General features: G+C 37.2%; 1 protein-coding gene across 1 annotated transcript; it reads left to right on the top strand.

Moving 5' to 3' along the window:
• The first annotated feature begins 609 nt into the window (after positions 1 to 609).
• Positions 610 to 20,476, top strand: LOC109806153 (uncharacterized). The gene is made up of 12 exons (XM_083073446.1): positions 610 to 634; positions 779 to 1,113; positions 1,200 to 1,470; positions 1,555 to 1,795; positions 1,898 to 2,147; positions 2,624 to 2,686; positions 3,513 to 3,616; positions 4,368 to 4,371; positions 4,695 to 4,790; positions 15,216 to 15,444; positions 15,981 to 16,070; positions 20,202 to 20,476. The coding sequence occupies exons 1-12, from the start codon at positions 610 to 612 to the stop codon at positions 20,474 to 20,476; spliced, it is 1,983 nt and encodes a 660-aa protein (XP_082929572.1).
• Positions 20,477 to 20,776: the final 300 nt, after the last annotated feature.

Below are 20,776 nucleotides of genomic sequence, written 5' to 3' on the forward strand. Positions count from 1 at the left end.
TACCCTTTGTTGTTTCCTTGTGATTGGACTGCTATGATCGTACTATGTACGGGAGCAGAGCAGGGATAGGTGTGTGGCCTGTGGTGAGTCTGCAGTTGGCAGGCGAAGCTGACTTAGTTGCTATTTCGTTGTATTAGCTACTAGGTGTAGCGGTTGACGTTGTATTTTTGTTTTTGGTTGGATGTTTTTAGCACACTCTAACTCTCGTCGGATTGGGACTTTGTATATACTTATATTCTAGATCCTATAATTATATACTCGCTCTTTCTGTCTGGTGTTTTCGGTGTTCAGCGGTGTGTGTGTAGCAACCAGTCGGGTCGTTATACTTTAGTGGTATCAGAGCAGTTCGAGTCTAGTGGACACTCTTTGGGGGTGGTTCCTTTAGGCTTCTGTTGTGTTGAACTCTGAGTTGTGATGTCTTAATGTGTTGATTGCTGTGTTGATTGTTGTGGTGTTTTGTTGTATTGTTGAATTGTTGTTTGGTTTAGATATTGTATACTAAAGATGTTGTTGCTTTTGTAGACAATGTCTAGAGCCAATGAATAGATAGCCCGGGCCATGGAGATGATGGCCATGGCTATGCAACAGCAAAATGCCTATTTTGCTAGGATGGAGGCAGAGAGAGCTGTAGCTGGTGCAGCAAGGCCCACTGGGTCACAGGAGAACTGGGACCTGGCTCAGTTCCGGAAATGCCATCCTCCTTAGTTCAAGGGAGAGGCAGATCCAGAGGTGGCTGACCACTGGATTTGTGAGCTTGAGAAGATCTTCACTGTACTAGGATGTTCTCAAGAGAGGAGGCTAGCATACGCGGTGTACATGCTTGTTGGAGAAGCCGAGCATTGGTGGAGGGGTACCCATCATATGCTAACTACCAGAGGGGTGGTTATGGACTGGGAGTGCTTCAGAAGGATGTTCTTGGAAAAGTATTTCCCTGAGTGTGTGAGACATGCCAAGGAAGCTGAGTTCATGCGCTTACACCAAGGAGGGATGACTGTTTCTGAATATGCGATGAAATTCGAGCACCTAGCTCGTTTTTATTCGCAAGGCATAGCTGAGGCTTGGAAGTGTCGGAAGTTTGCTGAGGGTCTGAAATATGATCTGAAGAGGGTGGTGGTGCCTATGGCCATCACGGAGTTTCCAGCCTTAGTGGAGAAGGCAAAGGTTGTTGAGCGATTGGAAGGTGGTAACCGCGGGTGAAGACTGCTGAAGGGCCATCCGGGTCCAAGAAAGGAGGGAACCAAAGGAAGCCGTATGATAGGCCCCAAACTCAACAAGGGGGTCCTGTCATTAAGCAACCTTCTGGTGTTATTGGTGGAGGAGGACAGGGTGGAGGTGCTGCCCTGAGATGTTACAGGTGTGGAGGGCCCCATATGATTAGGGACTGTCTTCACACAGAGAACCGTTGTTTCAGGTGCCAGCAGATGGGCCATGTGTCTTTCAACTGTCCCGCCAGGAACAGACTGGAGAGGAGTACTCAGAGGGGTGATGCTTAGAGAGGAGATGCCCAGAGAGGTGATAGACCCACCGCTGCCGGTAGGGTCTTTGCTTTGACAGGTGTTGAGGCTTCGACTTATTCTGATCTTGTAAAGGGGAAGGGCAGAGTTGCTGGTAAGGATGTGGTATTTTTGTTTGATTCTGGAGCTTCTCACTCCTTTATCTCTTATGCTTGTGTTGCTATGTTGGGTGTACCTGTATGTGATTTGGGGTTGAGACTGCTAGTGTCGACGCTCGCTTCTACTTCAGTAGTTGCTTCTGAGTTGTGTGCTGGTTGCCCTATTGATGTGAATGGGAAGAGGTATAAGGTAAACTTGATTTGTTTGCCTTTAGTTGATATTGACATAATCTTAGGGATGGATTGGTTATCTGCCAATCGTATCCTTATAAATTGTGCCAATAGGCGGTTGATTTTTCCTCAAGAGGAGGATGAGTTGTTGATTTTAGCTAGCCAAGTTGAATCATTGTTGAGGGGTGGAGTAGAGTGTTGTCTTCTGCTTGCTGCTATGAGTGTGGAGACTGAGAGAGTTGTTGAGGAGATTGATGTTGTGCGAGATTTTGTCGAGGTGTTCCCGGATGAGGTGCCTGGGTTGCCTCCTACTAGGGAGATGGAGTTTAACATTGACTTGGTACCAGGTGCGGGGCCAGTGTCGGTGGCTCTCTACAGGATGGCTCCTGCTGAGTTAGTTGAGTTGAAGGGTCAGTTGGAGGACCTATTGGAGAAACAGTTGGTGCGGCCGAGCGTTTCGCCGTGGGGTGCTCCTGTGTTGTTGGTAAAGAAGAAGGATGGAGGTAGTCGACTTTGTGTGGATTACCGGCAGTTGAATAAGTTGACCATTAAGAACAAATATTCACTGCCACGGATAGATGACTTAATGGATCAGCTTAAGGGAGCATCCATCTTCTCGAAGATGGACTTGAGGTCGGGCTATCACCAGATAAGGGTGAAAGAGGGTGACATACCGAAGACTGCTTTCAGGACTAGGTATGGTCACTATGAGTATGTCGTGATGTCGTTTGGTGTGACCAACGCCACTACAGTGTTCATGGATTACATGAACAGGATCTTCCGACCGTTCTTGGATAAATTCGTGGAGGTATTCATTGATGATATCCTGATTTATTCAAGGACCCGGGAAGAGCATGGCGAGCACTTAAGGATGGTGCTGGAAATTTTGAAGGCGAAGCAGCTGTATGCTAAGCTTTCAAAATGTGAGTTTTGGTTGGACTAATTGAAGTTCTTGGGCCACGTGATTTTAGCTGAGGGGATTGTTGTTGATCCGGCTAAGGTGGAGTCGGTGTTACAGTGGGAGCGTTCGAGGACTGTCACTGACATTCAGAGCTTTATGGGTTTGGCGGGTTACTATTGACGGTTTATTGAGGGATTCTCCAAGATAGTAGCGCCTCTGACCCAGTTGACAAGGACGGAGCAGCCGTTCATCTGGACCGATGCCTGTGAATGGAGTTTTGAGGAGTTGAAGAGGAGATTGACTACTTCGCCTGTGTTGGTGTTGCCAGATTATGGTGAGTCTTTTGATGTGTATTGTGATGCCTCTCACCAGGGTCTTGGGTGTGTGCTGATGCAACACAGGAAAGTGGTGGCATATGCTTCAAGGCAACTGAAGAACCATGAGAGGAATTATCCCACTCATGACTTGGAGTTGGCAGTTGTTGTTTTTGCCTTGAAGATATGGCGACATTATCTGTATGGTGCTTAGTTCAGCGTCTTCAGTGATAACAAGAGTTTGAAGTATCTGTTTAATCAGAAGGAGTTGAACATTAGGCAGAGACGGTGGATGGAGTTTCTGAAGGACTATGACTTCCAGTTGATGTATCATCCTGGCAAGGCCAATGTTGTGGCGGATGCGTTGAGTAGGAAATCCATCCACATGTCTGGCATGATGGTGAAGGAATTGGAGTTGGTGGAGAAGTTCAGGGATTTGAATCTCTGTGTGGAGTTAGCTCAGGATCACATTAGTTGTGGGGCAATTACCATAACTAATGAGTTCTTGAGGCAGGTTGGACTCAAGCAGTTGCAAGATGTAAAGTTGGTGAAGCTTCTGGGTTTGCTGGGTACCGAGAAGGCGGTTGGCTTTGAGTTGCGAGGAGATGGAATCTTGAGGTTCAAGGGCAGAATTTGCCTACCTCAGGATGCTGAGCTGAAGAGAGTTGTGTTGGAGAAAGGCCACAAGAGTAAACTTAGCATACATCCAGGTATGACTAAGATGTACCAGGACCTCAAGAAGACTTTCTGGTTGTCTGGTATGAAGAGGGAGGTAGCTGAGTATGTGGCGGCCTGTCTGACCTGTCAGAAGGCGAAGGTTGAGCATCAGAAGCCGAGTGGGTTGATGCAGCAGATTGAGATTCCAAAATGGAAGTGGGATAGCATTACCATGGATTTCATTGTGGGGTTGCCTAGGTCAGCTAGGAATAGTGATGCTATCTGAGTGATTGTTGATCGGTTAACCAAGTGTGCGCATTTCTTGCCTGTCAACATCAAGTGGTCCTTGGAGAAGCTGACGTAGTTATATGTGAGGGAAATAGTACGGTTGCATGGGGTGCCTTCCAGTATTATTTCAGACAGAGATCTGAGGTTCACTTCCAGATTTTGGCAGAGTCTGCACCAAGCCTTAGGCACGAAGTTGAAGTTGAGTTCTGCTTATCATCCACAGACAGATGGTTAGTCAGAGAGGACAATCCAGTCCTTGGAGGATTTGCTGAGGGCTTGTGTGTTGGACCACTTGGGTAGCTGGGAGGAGGTCCTACCACTGGTGGAGTTTACGTACAATAATAGCTTCCATGCTAGTATTGGGATGGCGCCGTTTGAAGCCTTGTATGGCAGGAGATGTAACACTCCTCTTTGCTGGTATCAGGATGGTGAGTCAGTGGTTGTGGGATCGGAGCTGATCCTACGAACTACTAAGAAAGTGAAGATGATTCAGGAGAGGTTGAGGATCGCTCAGAGTAGGCAGAAGTCGTATGCTGACAAGAGGCGAAAGCCTTTGGAGTTTGCTGAAGAGGAGCATGTGTTTCTGAAGGTGACTCCGACTTCTGGTATGGGTAGAGCGCTGAAGGCAAGGAAGTTGACACCGAGGTTTGTGGGTCCCCATCAGATTTTACAGCGTGTGGGTCCGGTTGCTTATCGGTTGGCTTTGCCACCGTCTCTTTCAAACCTACACGATGTGTTTCATGTCTCCTAGCTGAGGAAGTACGTTCATGACCCGAGTCATGTAGTGGAGCTGGATGATGTGCCAGTAAAGGAGAATCTGACCTTTGAGAAGTTACCAGTAGCTGTGGTTGATCATAAGCTGAAGGAGTTAAGGGGCAAGTCCATTGCTCTGGTGAAAGTATTGTGGGATGCAACTACTGGTGAGGCTACTTGGGAAGTGGAGCAGCAGTTCAGGGAGCGGTATCCATTTCTCTTCCCAAGTAAGTCTGTTTTCAGGGACGAAAACTCTTGTTGTTGGGGAGGTTGTGAGACCCCTTCTCCTTTTCTTTTCCCTCTCCACTCCCGCTCACTCTCTTTTCTACTCACTCACTCTCTACTCTCCCTTCTCCTTTCTCTCATTTGAGCTTGTGGTTTTTGGTGGCTGAAGGTGATGATTGAAGGATTTAATTTCTTGATTGAACCCGTGCGGAGCTTCTTCTCTTCATCTTCTTCTCCTCCGTTCTTCATCTTTTCATTCTCGGAAGCTCGGAATCTTGCCCGAGGTAAGGGAAGCTAGTTATTTTCACCTTGTTTGGCTGTGATTGAGTTCAGAACTCATTTGTTGGTTGATGATTGTTGAATTTCGGGCTAAGATTGTTGAAAATGGGGTTTTTGGGGGTTTCGGAGTTTTGATAAAATTTTGAGATTTATGATGAAATGTGGTTGCATGTTGAAAATGAGACGTTTTTGTTGATGTTGGATGAAAGAGGAAGCTTTTGGATGGTTTGCATGTTGGATTGCTGGTTGTTTTCGCAAGATTTAGTTAAGTTTTTCGAACTGGTGAGGTTGCTGCTGAGCTTCGCACTGAGCGCAGTTCTTTACGCCGGGCGCGTGAGACTCCTTAGAGTCTCTGTCTGGCCTGCGCTGGGCGCAATTGGTATTGTGCCAGGCGCGAGAGAGCCTTAGGCTCTCTGGCTGAGTCCCGCCGGGCGCGAGCATGCTTGCGCTAGGCGCGCTAGCCCCCTAGGGCTCTCTGGTTGTACTGCGCTGGGCGCAACTACGAGGGCGCCGGACGCGGAGATGAGATATTATTATGTATTGAATTATGTTGTTTTATGCTGAGTTGAGTTGAAATGGATGAATATAATGTGATGACTAGTAGATGATGTTGGTTGATTGATGTTGTGTTGTAAAGTTGTGTTGTGTTGCAAGTTGATGTTGAGTTGTATAGTTGTGTTGTGTTGCAAGTTGATGTTGAGTTGTACAGTTGAGTTGTGTTGCAAGCTGATACGTTGAGTTGTAAAAGTTGTGTTGTGTTGAATGTTGATATAAATTGTTGTAGGCCAAAACGACTGAGTTGTTGTAGGCCTTGAGGGCTGAGTTATGTTAGGCCTTGAGGGCTGAGTTGTTGTAGGCCTTGAGGGCTGAGTTGTTGTAGGCCTTGAGGGTTGAGTTGTTGTAGGCCAAAATGGCTGAGTTGTTGTAGGAGATCTCCGAGGTGGTGTGCGTGACGACGCATTATTTTGCTAATGGCTGGTTTGTTGTATAACTGATGAGATGTAGACTGTTGTTGTGTTGATAGTTGAAATTGTTTCTGAGTTTTTTTTTCCTTGTTGTACGTTGTTCTTTTTATACTAGCTTACCCTTTGTTGTTTTCTTGTGATTGGACTGCTATGATCGTACTATGTACGGGAGCAGAGTAGGGATAGGTGTGTGGCCTGTGGTGAGTCTGCAGCTGGCAGGCGAAGTTGACTTAGTTGTTATTTCGTTGTATTAGCTACTAGGTGTAGCGGTTGACGTTGTATTTTTGTTTTTGGTTGGATGTTTTTAGCACACTCTAACTCTAGTCGGATTGGGACTTTGTATATACTTATATTCTAGATCCTATAATTATATACTCGCTCTTTCTGTCTGGTGTTTCCGGTGTTCAGCGGTGTGTGTAGCAACCAGTCGGGTCGTTACACATAGTATTTGAATTTATACTTCTTTAATTAATTATTTTTTGATAGAACCAATTATAGATTGAATTTTTTTAGTAACTAAAATCCAATCAATTTTTTTTATATAAAATTATAATGGCAATAGATTATGTTTAGTACAATTATTTTTAAGTTTTAATAATTATGATAAATTATTTAAGAAGTGTTTCTAAACAAGTATTTTTTGAAAAAAAATATATTTAAGAAGTAGATAGGAGTTGTTTCTTAAAAAAATAGAAAATTACTTATTTTTTTTAAAAAAAAATTAGACAAACACATGAAAAAATATAAAAAGTGTTTCTTTTATTAAAAAAGGCACTTTTAGAAGAAAAAAGTTTTAACAAACAGACCTTATTCATATCATTACAATTTGTATTTGTTTCGACTGTAAGTCCACTATTATCGTTAGGATCACCGCATCTAAGATATTGTCCTTTTTAGTACTTGTTGGACCGTCACTGTTTTATCCTTGAAAAAGCATCTCAAGGGTTTGTTCTAATATGCCTAAAAAAGTACATGGCTAATTATTATTATTATTATTATTATTATTTAATAAAATTAGTTAATTTTGTAGGAAAAAGAATGAACGAGATTGAATTTTTTTAGTAATTAAAATCCAATCAATTTTTTTTATAAAGTAATAATTGCAATAATTCTTGTTTGCTTTCGCTAAACTTATTAGACTTAAAAGTAAGTAAATATAACCAAAGATTATTTCTACGGTATTACATGAAAAATTTAATCTTAAATGCAATATATTAACAACTTGTATGAACTCCTTATTTAATTGCAACATATTATGTTTAATACAAATATTTTTTTAAGTAACTAAAAATTTAAAACTGTAATTAATTTGAACATATATATATATATATATATATATATATATATATATATATATATATATATATTAATCATTATGTTAATAAAAAACCAAGAGATTAAATTTGATTAAAAATTTAATTATAAAAGATAGTAAATATAATGCAATTATTATTAATTATAAATTAAAAGATTTGACCGAAATTATAATATTTCTAAAATTAATATTTGAATAAAACTAAAGTAGACGATGTTGATATCCTGTCCACTCAAACAATAATTGATGTTGTGGTAATATTTCCAAAAATCATAATTTATCTATCAAATTAAGTATTAGAGAAAATACACATCATTAAACTCTACAAAGTTTCTACTGGATATGAAATTATATTATAGAATAATTGACATTGATAATATTAAATTATATTTATATATATAAGTAATTTTATAATGGGATTAAACTTGATTAAATTACTAGTCAAAAAGTAATAAATAATATAATAATTATTATTAATTTTTAAACAACAATAAATTAATATTAATTTTAATTTTAAGATAAAGTAATTGATAATTTAAAATTACATTAAATTAGTATTTTTATATATTAATGATTACATTAATTAAGAGATTGAATTTGATTAAATTCCTAGTTGTAAAAAATAATAATTGTACACAGTGAGTTTTTTTTTATCAAAACCTTATAATTAATTATTATTAATTATAAGAAAAATAATAATTTTGTTGGTCAAAACTCCAAAGTTGTTGATAATTTGATAGTATATCTAGTTAGTGATTATATATATATATATATATATATATATATATATATATATATATATTTATATTTTAAGATGAGTATAATTACAAAATGAATAGATTATTTTTTTTAAAAATAAATTGGATTCCAATATAAGTTATTTGTATACATAGTTGCTAAAAGATGATAATATATAATATATTTCTAAATTTTATTTGTATTAAAATATTTTTGGCTTTGCATTTTAGGTCATGTAGTGTAAGTAATTTTATCCTTGTATTATTTGGGGTATAATTAGTAGATTATAGGAGGTGCAATTAGTAAAGTCTTATTAGACTTATTTGGGTTTGGATTACTCAAATCTTTTTATGACCCATAGGTTTGGATGTCTACTAGCTTATGCAAGTGGTTTGTATGTCCAAATTGTGTCAAGCTTGCCATCCAAACTACAAATTAAGTCACATGGCTTTGATAGTGACATCTCAACAACTTGTCAAAAGTAATAATTAGTCTAATAGTTATAATTATTAGGTTAGATAGTTGGAGTTAGCTTAAGCTATCATATGTTATTCTTAAACTTGGATTAGCTGTAACACCCCAGCAACCCGCATGTGGATATTGTCCGCTTTGGCCGCAGCCCTCACGGTTTTGCTTCTGGCAATGGCACACATGCCACCCCAAAACGCGTCCACACAAGGAAGGTATCCACACCCATATATATGGCATGCTTCGTTCTCCTTCCTAACCGATGTGGGACTTCACAATCCACCCCCCTCAAGGGAGTCCAGCGCCCTCGCTGGCACACCGGCCCGGGTCCAGGCTCTGATACCAAATGTAACAGCCCAGCAACCCGCATGTGGATATTGTCCGCTTTGGCCGCAGCCCTCACGGTTTTGCTTCTAGCAATGGCACGCATGCCACCCCAAAACGCGTCCACACAAGGAAGGTATCCACACCCATATATATGGCATGCTTCGTTCTCCTTCCTAACCGATGTGGGACTTCACAATCCACCCCCCTCAAGGGAGTCCAGCGCCCTCGCTGGCACACCGGCCCGGGTCCCGGCTCTGATACCAAATGTAACACCCCAACAACCCGCATGTGGATATTGTCCGCTTTGGCCGCAGCCCTCACGGTTTTGCTTCTGGCAATGGCACGCATGCCACCCCAAAACGCGTCCACACAAGGAAGGTATCCACACCCATATATATGGCATGCTTCGTTCTCCTTCCTAACCGATGTGGGACTTCACATTAGCTTAACTTGTTCCATGATCTTCTGGAAAACTAACTAGACTTGTAAACATTTAACTAGAGTTAGTTAGCTTAAGTACAAGATAGCTAATCATGAGTACATTTAACCATATGGTTAATCTAGCTTGCACCATAAGCAAACTAAACTCTATATATTGTATCTTTATACCCATTTTGTGGTAGTTTTGTGTATTATATATGATTTGGATGAAATTACTCTCCAAAATCTCTCTCAAAACTTGTTTCTCTCGTTAAAAATTCTTCCTTTTCTCTTATCCTCTCTTTAGTGTGGTGAGAATTTGAAGAGACTTATCACTCTTCAAGAGTGTTATGGAGAAAAGACACATACTATAAAGGGGGTTGAAAGGTGTGTATCAAAAACTCATGTTTAAGTAGTGAAGAGAAAAGAACTTAACAGATGAAGGGCTAAAGAAAAGTCATATAAAAACACAGGAATTTTTATATTGGTTCATCTCAACCACTGAGACTATGTCCAGTTCTTAATCCAATTAGATTGAGTTCCATTATCTCTTAAACAAGATACACGTATTCTTTCAACAAGTCGCTTCTGGCTTAATCTTAAGTAATCTTTGACTTGCTTCTTCAAGTAACTACCCAAACATTCTTTGAACAACAAGCCTCTCCAAGCTTAGCACCAAGTATTCTTTCTCAAACAAGCCTCTCTAGGCTCAACACCTACAACAAAGGTTACAAAAGATTATGAGGTTGTTTCGTCACTTTCAGACGTGTTGCAACCAAAAAGTAAAAGTATAGATAGTTTATAAAAAAGTATATACAAAATTCATAATGAGTATTTCTTTGTATGCGTGTCTCTATATCTTCTTTCTTGAAGGCTTGATCTTTATATATAGCTTCAGAGAAGATGATCATTGCAACACTTTGAGTTGAACTCACAAGTTGTTTCTTCTATCTTTACTGTTGATCATAGAGCAAAAAGAGGTTACCATTGCTTCATTAAATGAGAGCATTAAATGTTTTCAATAAAGTGTGTATCTTTTATCTGATCTAAGAGTCTACTTATCATTATTTCTTCTAAGATGGGGATAGTAGAAGCAATGTCAGCATAGAGTAGTTCTTGTAAAGCCTTTTTTTGCTTTTCTGTGATATCTAGGATTTTGCCTTTGGTTTTGACAGATAGTTTGACTTTTATTTCTTTAACAGATTTTGAGAGTTCGAAGACATCTTTCTTGTTTGATCTGTTAATGAATAAAACATTTAATGGAAATTATTGTTAGTCTCACTTAAAAGTATAGATTTCATACATAATGAGATAGACTATATGCTACGTCTGATTCTCTTCATCTTACAAACGATATACATTTTACACTTCATCTGATATAGAATATCTTATAGATAATTCATTTTGTTTAAAATAAAATGTTTCATTTGTTATTATTAAAACTTGAGAGATCCAAGATCGTCTTATGACTTAACAAGTGTGACATCACCTAAGAGAGATCCTACATTTCCTTGTGTGTTAGAATTGACTTCTAACTTCATTGGAAGCCATTGAAGAAGCTTGAAGGAGTCCAAGAAGTTAAAGATCCATCCAAGAAGCTTTAAGAGAAACTACATCAATCAAGTCTCTCTTAAGGTTTCCATCAATATATCTTAATCATAATTAAGACTTGTGCAATGCATGCTCCTAACTCTATATACATATGGTACCAATCTCCTTATCATTATCAAGAATACAAAATAGCTTAGGAGTAATGGAATGGGACCACCCATCAATAATGATCCCCTGAACTACTTCAACTAGGGGATGTGTATTAGGATATTGTTGAAGTGTTACAATTGACCATGGTAGTCTCTCATTCTTGTTAGAGGTTTACCCTCCACAACACCCCCTAGGCATAGGTAGATGACCTATTATATCCCACCCAGATAGACTTGAACTATCCTATGAAACAAAGCATGAATGCATGGATTCAATACACTCAAACAACAAAACAATATGCAATGCTCAACTCCTTGAGTTCTAGCCCGTGACACTAAACTTATTCATCATATCTCATCATTAACATTCATAGTGACTCATCATATCATATATCACTATAATTTCAAATACATCATTATTATCATGCATTCTCATCATTCATTCATCACATATTATCAATATCATCATATCACTATAAATATGGCATAACATTTTGTAAACATACATATTAATACTCACTAGTTCCTTCCTTTTATATGCATTATCAACCCTCATCAACACATTTACGCTCGACATGGAGAGGTTAGGAATCTCTCTGCCAAACTCATACCTAATATAGGATCACCCATGCCTGGCGTGGAGAAGTTTGGCACCTCTCAATCTTAGTCTCGTTTAGTGCCACCTTCTTCCTGAAATCGACATCAAATGGCACTAGGCATAGCACCACATGCCCAACATTGAGAGGCTTGGGACCTCTTTGGACACTTTGTGCCCAACATGACCATCTTCCTACCCGACGAAGTCATAGAATTTTCTCCTCGTAGCCTCGCGATTTGCACAACTTTTCTCATCCAAATTCCACACACACATAATAATTACTCATATCTACAATCTATGTAACATCCCAGTTTTCATACTTTTTATTGAGGGTGATTTAGTAATTTTCATAAAATTTATTTAGGGTATTTTAGTAGCCTAGAACGGGTCGTTCACAAATTGGAATGGACCGTTCCAAGCTATTAAAAAGTTTGATATTTAGTAGTTTAGAACGAGTCGTTCTTAAACTAGAACGAGCCATTCCAAACCACCAAAATAGCCTATAACCCTAGTTGGGAACGGGTCGTTCCAAATGTGGATGTTGTGAGTTAAAACTCATCTCCGGAAAGGGCTGTTCTGGTTTGAGTATGGGCCGTCCCAAATGTAAATTTTCCACATGATGAAAGGATCCAGAACGGGCCGTTCTGGATCTGAAACGGGCCATTCTGGCCACTCTTGAAATCTATAAATAGAGCACTCTGGCACTGTTTCTGGACACACTTTCTGGAGACCAAGGAGAACCAAGAGAAGGAGATCAACCAGATTCCACTCTAGCTTTGCCTTCTGCTTATCCAGGTAAAGGGGGAGTGAGAAACCTCGCTCGGGGGTGTGGAAATAATTGTTGGGTAGTAGGATTGGTCCCCAATCCCTTTCCTGATGCATGCTTTTATGAACAGACAAAATATGAATGTTTTTTATTTTGCTTTCTAAATGTTCTGTTGCATTCCATATGTGATGTAGAGTGTGAATACATATTTGATTTCAAAATTAAATATGTTTTGATATGAATTAGAGAGCTCTGTGGGTTCTTGAGAGAACCCTATGAGAAACAGGTTTTGATTTCTGATTCTTCTGTTGTATTCCTTGTTGAATGAGATGTATGAATATGTGATTAATTTTGAAAATAGACAAGTTTTGATATGAATTAGAGTGCTCTATAGGTTCTTGTGGGAAACCCTATGAAGTTAAATTAGGAATATGATCTGTGGATGGTTTGAGGCATTATATGTAAAGTTGATGATGGCTTCATGTTTTGGATAAGTTCTTGGTATGATTTATGTACTATTTTGATGTATATAATTACAAGAAGTTTCTTATATAAGACTATGTGAATATGATGTGAGAATGTGAAAGGTGAATATATGATCTATGATATGACATTGTGAAATAATGCGATATGAGATATGATGAGATGTGAAACGTGAAATGTTGAGTCAATAAAATCGTGAATGTATGACATGCATCATTTGCATTTATGAGCTAATCAAATGTACCTTTTGGTCACCAAGTGATGTAACAAGCTAATCAGGTGTACCTTTTGGTCACCAAGTGATATAACAAGCTAATCAGGTGTACCTTGTGTCACCAAGTGATGTAACAAACTAAAAAGGTGTACCTTGGGTCACCAGTGACGAAATGATGAGAAATGAGATTATGAGACACGTGACTGGCGCCACATGCATTTATGAGCCGAGTCCATGAGATCATTGCTTGATAAATAACTGTGCATGTGTTACTGTTGTATGTATAATTGGAATTTGTACTTAAATAATGTGTAGTTATGACTGTGCTTGTATGATTTGTGTGTGTGTTTCCTAACTGTTATTTCTACACTTGGAACCGAGTGAGATGTTTCTCACTCCCTTGTTGTCCTTTGTTTGTGTTTAAAATTGTGTTGCAGGTGATCATCAGCATGAGGATGTTGGTGATGAGGCTTAGGCTTCAGTTGGGCATGCTCTGATAGGATATGTGACATCGGGGCATAGCTAGGCGTAATTAGGATTTCATTATTGTTTTGGAAGAACCCATGTTTCATTTTTCCGCATTTGATCATGTTTTAAGTTTATGAATGTGAATTCTCTACTCTTATGTTAATGGAACTATTGTTTTTACTCTAAAGATTTTATTTAACCCAAGAATATGTTTTATAATTTTTCTGTATGTATGTTGGGGTAGAAGGTGTCACAATCTAATTAGTGGTTCATCGAATCCATATTCAAACAACATTGCTACATCATCAAATTATCAAATTTCAATCCAAAACTCTTAATATTAATACATGTTAACCCTAACCCTCATAATATACAAACTCAATGTCAATTTAATCAATTTAAAATGCATAAAAACCTTAGCATAAAACAACAATAAATTCTCAATTAACATCATACTTGTTAAGTCAAAAGACAATGTTAGACTCCCTCGGTCTTAAGTTTTGTTGTTAACAAAAGCTGAAGTTTTTGATCAATAGTACAAAGCTTTCAAAATGACTAAGACAAATCTTACTAGACGAAACTCACCTAGTAAGACGAATCTTTTTATAAGACGTTAAGTTCATTAACAAGAATCTTTTAGAGAATACGATGTGCCCTTAGTCATTAAGAGAGATATATATTAAATCTTTATTATTTAGGATCTCTAAACCAGATACTAACTACATTTGAACAATTCCTTAATAGATCATTTTTCAAAATGCTTCCTTGGTACCAATGTTCTACAAAAAGAAAAGAAAGACATGATTTTCATTAGAAAAGGACAAACAAATATTTACAAACACAGAAAGTTGTAGCCAAAAGCTATTTCATCACCACACAGAGAAAAGTGGAAGTTTTTTAGTCACACTATTCAACCCCTCATCAACTGTTCCTCTTTTCTCCATAGTTTGGGAGCACCTAACAGTGCCAAAGCAAAAGATCCCAACATGGAGAGTAGTGAAGAACAGTGCCTACTAGAAGGAGCTTCTCTTACAAGGCCTCTAACCTTCAATAAAGAAGGTTAACCATATTGGAAGTATATAATGGAGATGTTTGTTAAATCCACCTAATAAAAACTTTGAAAGATCATTGTAGAAGGAGATGTCGTTGTAACAAATCCAGAGAACCAGTTTACTTAGGACAACTACAACATATTACAGCTTAACACCAAAGCCATATACATCTAGGGTTGTTCATTTTCTAGAACTAAATACAACAATTTCTATAGCTACAAAATAGCAAAAGAAATGTGGAAAGCCATCAAGGTAATTCATGAGGGTGCTAAGGATGTCAGATTTAGATAACTTGTCACTCTTTAGAGACACTATGAGTTATTCTCCACGAAAGAGTATGAAACTAGATGAAATGTTTGGAAGATTCCAAAAATTATTAATGGGCTAAAATCTTTGGGAACTAAGTTTTCCAAAGTTAAGAATAATCTTAAGATCTTAGATAACCTTCCTAAGATCTAAGAACATAAAGTCATAATCATATCAAAAATATGTTATCTGAAGACTTTTACCCTTGATGAGCTTCTAGGAGATCTAAGAGTTCATGAGGTTGACCTAAATAATAGAGATCATATTAAAGAAAATGATTTCGTTGCATTAAGAGATGGTGAATCCAAAAAAAGAAGAGAAAAAGGTAAAGCTCTAAAGGTTGAATTTGAGCATAACAACTTAGATGAAAGTTCTAAAGACTCAACGGACAATGAGATAACTCTCATGTCTAAAAAGTTCAAGAGTATGCTAAAGAAGAAAGGAATATTAAGAAGCCTCCAAAATAAAAGGACAAGTACAAGAAACCTGTTTGGAAAAATAACAAGGAATTCATCTGCAATAGTGTAGGAAACCCAAACATATGAAAAGTGAATGTCCTACACTTAGGAAGTGATGAAATAACAAGGAAGAAGTCCAAGAAAAGTTTGATGGTCACATGCGAGGATCTAGAAAGCAAAAATAGCAACAATTCAGACAATGAGAAAGCTAACATCTACCTCATGGAAGATATAGACACAAATAATACAAAGATTGTAACACCCTAAGATTTTTCTAATAATAATAATAATAATTAATTAGGGAGATGATAATGATTTTATTTTATTTATGAGATTAATAGTTTTTACTTTATACGTTTTAATATATTCAATCAATTAGGGGGGTATTAGTAATAATTAAGATAAGAGGGGGTTTAGAGAATAAAAGTTATATATATTAGAAGAGAAGGGAGAAAGGGGGAGATTATTATTCATTTTTCGTTTCATGTTCTCTAACGCTCAGGTGTTCTAAAGAGAAAACATTTGGAGAGCAAGAAGAAGGGATCACCGGAGAATAGGAAGAAGATTAGGTTCATACGTTGCATAACTCCAAGTAAGGGGGGAGTAAGTTTAACTCCAAAGTAGTTAAAGGCATCTTCCTTGGATATTCATACACTTCAAAGGCATATAGATTTTTTAACTTTAGAACCTCTATGGTAGAAGAATTTATCCCTATGAAGTTTATTGATACTCAAACAACTAATATGAAACTATCAAATCTTGAAGAGGAATTTGTAGATTTGTAGATAGACTTTGAAAATAGGAAGGAGCTAGATGCACGTAGTCAGTCAATAACTAAGCTTGAAAGACAAATGACTTAGTTAGACGAAGTAACTAGATTTAACAAGGATTAGAAGTTCGTCAACTATCATTCACAATATCATATTATTGGAGATAAGATTAAAGATGTCAAAACCAGGTTTGCTCTTAGAGATAATGCATCCTATGCTTTGGTATCAGATATTGAACCAAAAGACATAGACGAAGTTCTATGTTCATCTAAATAGATCATTGTTATTACATGCTCATATGGTCTATGATTGGTTGTCTTGTGTTTTGATTCATGCCATGACTATCTTGTGAATCATCTTGGTGCCTTAGAATTCTTGTCAAGATTCGTCCATTTTATTTTAAGTTTGAGTGGCTGGAAAATTTTATTTGCATGAGAAAAGATTGATAAACATGTTTTTGATTTTGTAATCCATTTGGTTTTTTTCCAGAACCTAAAAGGAGGTGGCGGCTCATGCTGGGTTGCAATCCCAATCTCTTTACCTAAAAACCCTACTTGTCCCTACTTGTTCCCTTACAACAATAAAATAACAAATTCAAATTCATGGTCTGGCCCAACTGGCCCAACTAGCCCATACAAACAAACAAAAAATAAGACTGGAATAGGGTGCTGAAGTAAGTCCACGTGGTAGTGCTCCCAATTCATTAAGTGCTCCAAAATCTCCACAAGTAATTATGAAATTAATTAGGCTAATAAATCCAATTAAAGGAAATTCAGAATTAATAGCCTAATAAACCTCAAAATAATAAAATATGGCAGGAGACAATAATTAGGCACTAACAGCATTTAATAAGAGCTCACAAAGGTAAGAAAATTCATGAAAAATATGATTCATCAACTATTTCCCTTACTCATCTCTTTTGCACTTTTACTAATATTCTTGTCTCTTTATTTTCCATTTTTGTAAAAGGCCTTTATAAGGGCTGTCTTGGGTAGTCTTTGGTGTGAACCCATCTCCCCTTAGTTAAAGTTTTAGTAATAGTTTTTGTGTAATACTTGTGGGAGTGTATTGAATACCACCAAGGTCACTTCAATCTTTCATCATAGGGCAATGACTAGTGCTTTATTGCTTTCCATGTTAATATAATTGTCTTAGGAAGTTTAGATTTAGTTCTTTTCATTTAAAAAGATTTATATTTTGCCTACTCGAGGTATGTGCACACACAACACTAGAAAACTCTTTGTGAAAATCATTTTATCACTCACTCTTTGTGAATATTTTAATCTTTTGAAAACCTTTCTTGATCAAATATGAGTGATCATTCATACCATTCTAGTGTACATGGGCATAACTCAAATGGTAGCAAACCTAGTATAAGAGAAAGTTAAGAGGGCTAAAAGAATACATAAGAAAAAGAGAGGGTGAAAATATAAAAAGAGAGGAGAAACTTAGGAGAAAAGAAAATAAATGAAAAAATAATGAGGTAATTAAAAAGTTACTTGCCAAATTGGTAGTGAGGGGGGAGGGAAGCTAGTGGATCTAAACTCAAAAAAGGCCAACTAGGTCTCAAAAGGGCAAAGGGGTGAAGATTTATATGAGTAGGAATAAGAAGGAAAGTCAACTCACACGCCCTCCAAGTGAAAGCTTTTTTAATAGTCACCATGATGATGACTACTATCAAAGACCCCCTAGGAAATCAAGTCATAGGGAATCCTCCAATAAGAAACATAACATCAACCTTCCTTCTTTTCATGGAAAAGACATGGTTGAAACATATTTGGATTGGAAGATGAAAGTTGAACAACTCTTTTCTTGCCATAGGGTAAATGAAGAAAGAAAGGTTTCTTTGGAAACCCTTAGCTTCCAAGGGAATGCCATGTATTGGTGGACCTCCTTAGAAAAAAACAAGAATAATACACCATGAGCCCCTAATTCAATATTGGAATGAACTCCAAAGTGCCTTGAGAAGGAGACATATTCCTTCATACTATGATTGAGAGCTTATGGATAAGATTCAAAGGTTGAGACATGGTTAATCAAGTGTGGAGGAATATAGGTAACAAATGGAGTTACTTATGATGAAGGCTAGGATAAAGGAAGAAAAGAGGACCACTATTTCTAGATTTCAAAGTGGTCTTAACCTTGAAATAAGAGACAAAGTTAAACTTTTGCCTTATAAAGATTTCAGTGAACCTGTTCAACTTTGTTTAAGCATCAATTGAAAAGAAAAACTTTTAAGAACTTCACTCCCACTTATGCCAAGGATTTCAAGAAGGAGGGCCACTCTTCCAAATCTTATCCAAAGAAGTACCAAAAGAAAAACAAAAATCTATTCTTAAAGCACCTTCCTAGGGATCTAAGCCAAGTGACATTAAGTGCTTCAAATGTCTTGGTAGAGAACATATTGCTTCCCAATGTCCTATAAAGGAAACAATGATTTTAAGAGACCAAGATCATTATAATAGCCTTGATAAAGCTACTTCAACCTTTTCTACTTCAAGTAGTAAGGATGAAGCCATAGAATCCAAGAAAAAAAACCTTTCCTTGTGAAAAATACCTACTTATGGTTAAGAGGCTCCTAGGAATTCAATCTAGTGACATTGACCAATCACAAAGAGAGAACTTGTTTCATACAAGGTACAAAGTTTTAGAAAACACTTGTTCTCTCATTGTAGATATTAGGTCAAGTTGCAATTGTTGTAGCACTAGATTGGTTGAAAAGCTAGCGTTGCTTACTATGCCCCATCTTGAACAATACATGTTACAATGAATTAATGAGAAATGAGGCATTGTAGTATACCAAAAAGTAAATATACCAATCTCTATTGGAAAATATAAAGATGAAGTATTGTGTGACATATTGCCATTGGAGGCTAGTCATGTTTTACTTGGGAGGCCTTAGAAATTTGACAAGAAAACCATCCATGATGGCCTCACAAATAAGATAAGTGAGTGAGAACCAACACAAAATGAAAAACAAAAAAAAAAAACAAGAGAGAAAAAAAACAAAATTTTTTTTATAAAAAAAGCCTTCCTTTAAAGAGTAAGGAAGGGGAAGAGAATGTATTAAGTTTAAAAGCTAGTATCTCCTCTAAAATAGTTGTTCATAAGAGTCATCTTTCAATAAAAATTGACATCAAGAAAACACTATTACTTGAACAACCTTTATACCTTATCTATTGCCAAAAGATAATTGCTTTCGCTAACCATGAACTTGAGTCTCTTTCACAAGGAGTTCAAAAGCTTTTAAAAGAATTTGATGACTTATTTTCTTAAGAAATCCCAAGTGGACTCCCTCCCTTAAGTAGGATTGAGCATCAAATAGATATAATTCCTAGGGCCAACCTACCCAATAGGTTAATCGGTAAGAGCAACTTAAATGAGACTAAAAAGATAGAAATTCAAGTTAATGACTGTTGAAGAAGGGATGGGTTCCAAAGAGTCTTAGTCCTTGTGTTGTCCATGTCCTATTAGTTCCCAAAAAGGATGATAAATGGAGAATATGTACTAATTGTATAGCCATTAATAACATTACTATCAAGTAGAGACACTCTATCCCTAAGCTTGATGACATGTTGGATGAACATCATGGTTCATGCATATTTTCCAAAATTGATTTTAAGAGTGGTTACCATAAAATAGGGATTCATGAAGGAGATAAATAGAAAATTGCTTTTAAAAACCAAATTTAGACTTTATGAATGGTTAGTCATGCCTTTTTGATTAACCAATGCACCTAGTACTTTCATGATATTAATGAATCATGTCCTAAGGGATCATATAAGAAGGTTTATTGTTATCTACTTTGATGACATACTAATGTATAACAAGACTTTAGGCGAGCATCTTGGACACCTAAGACACGTTTTGTCTATCTTGAGGGATAACCACCTCAATGCCAACTTGGAAAAATTCACTTCTTGCAAATAAATGTAAACTTTTTGGGTTCATAGTTGGCAAAGATGGTGTTCATGTTGATCCCATGAAAATAAAGGCTATCCAAGAGTGGCCTACCCCAAAAAATGTTGGAGAAGTAAGGAAGTTTCATGGTCTAGCTAGCTTCTATAGAAGATTTATGAAAGACTTTTCTACACTTGCTTCACCTTTGTATGAGCTTGTCAAGAAAGATGTTCCTCTTATTTGGGGTGAAGCTCAAGATGAAGCTTTTAAAAAACTAAAAGAGAAACTCACGAATGCACCGATTCTAACTCTACCAAAATTTTCTTAAATCTTTAAGTTAGAATGTGATGTATCTAGAATTGCCATAGATGTTGTGTTGCTTCAAGGGGCCATCCCATTGCTTATTTTAGTAAAAAAAATTATGGCCTTACCTTGAACTATTCCACCTATAACAAAGAGCTTTATGCTTTTATTAAAGCCCTCCAAGCTTGGGAACATTACTTAGTGAAAAAGGAATTCATCATACACATTGATCATGAGTCACCTAAGTACATTAGAGGGTAAAGGAAATTAAACAAGAGACATGCTAAGTTGGTTGAATATTTTGAACAATTCCCTTTATGTTATC

This window comes from Cajanus cajan, chromosome 4, assembly GCF_000230855.2.
Source record: "Cajanus cajan strain Asha chromosome 4, NIPB_CcT2T_4, whole genome shotgun sequence".
In the NCBI taxonomy this organism is placed as follows: Eukaryota; Viridiplantae; Streptophyta; class Magnoliopsida; order Fabales; family Fabaceae; genus Cajanus; species Cajanus cajan.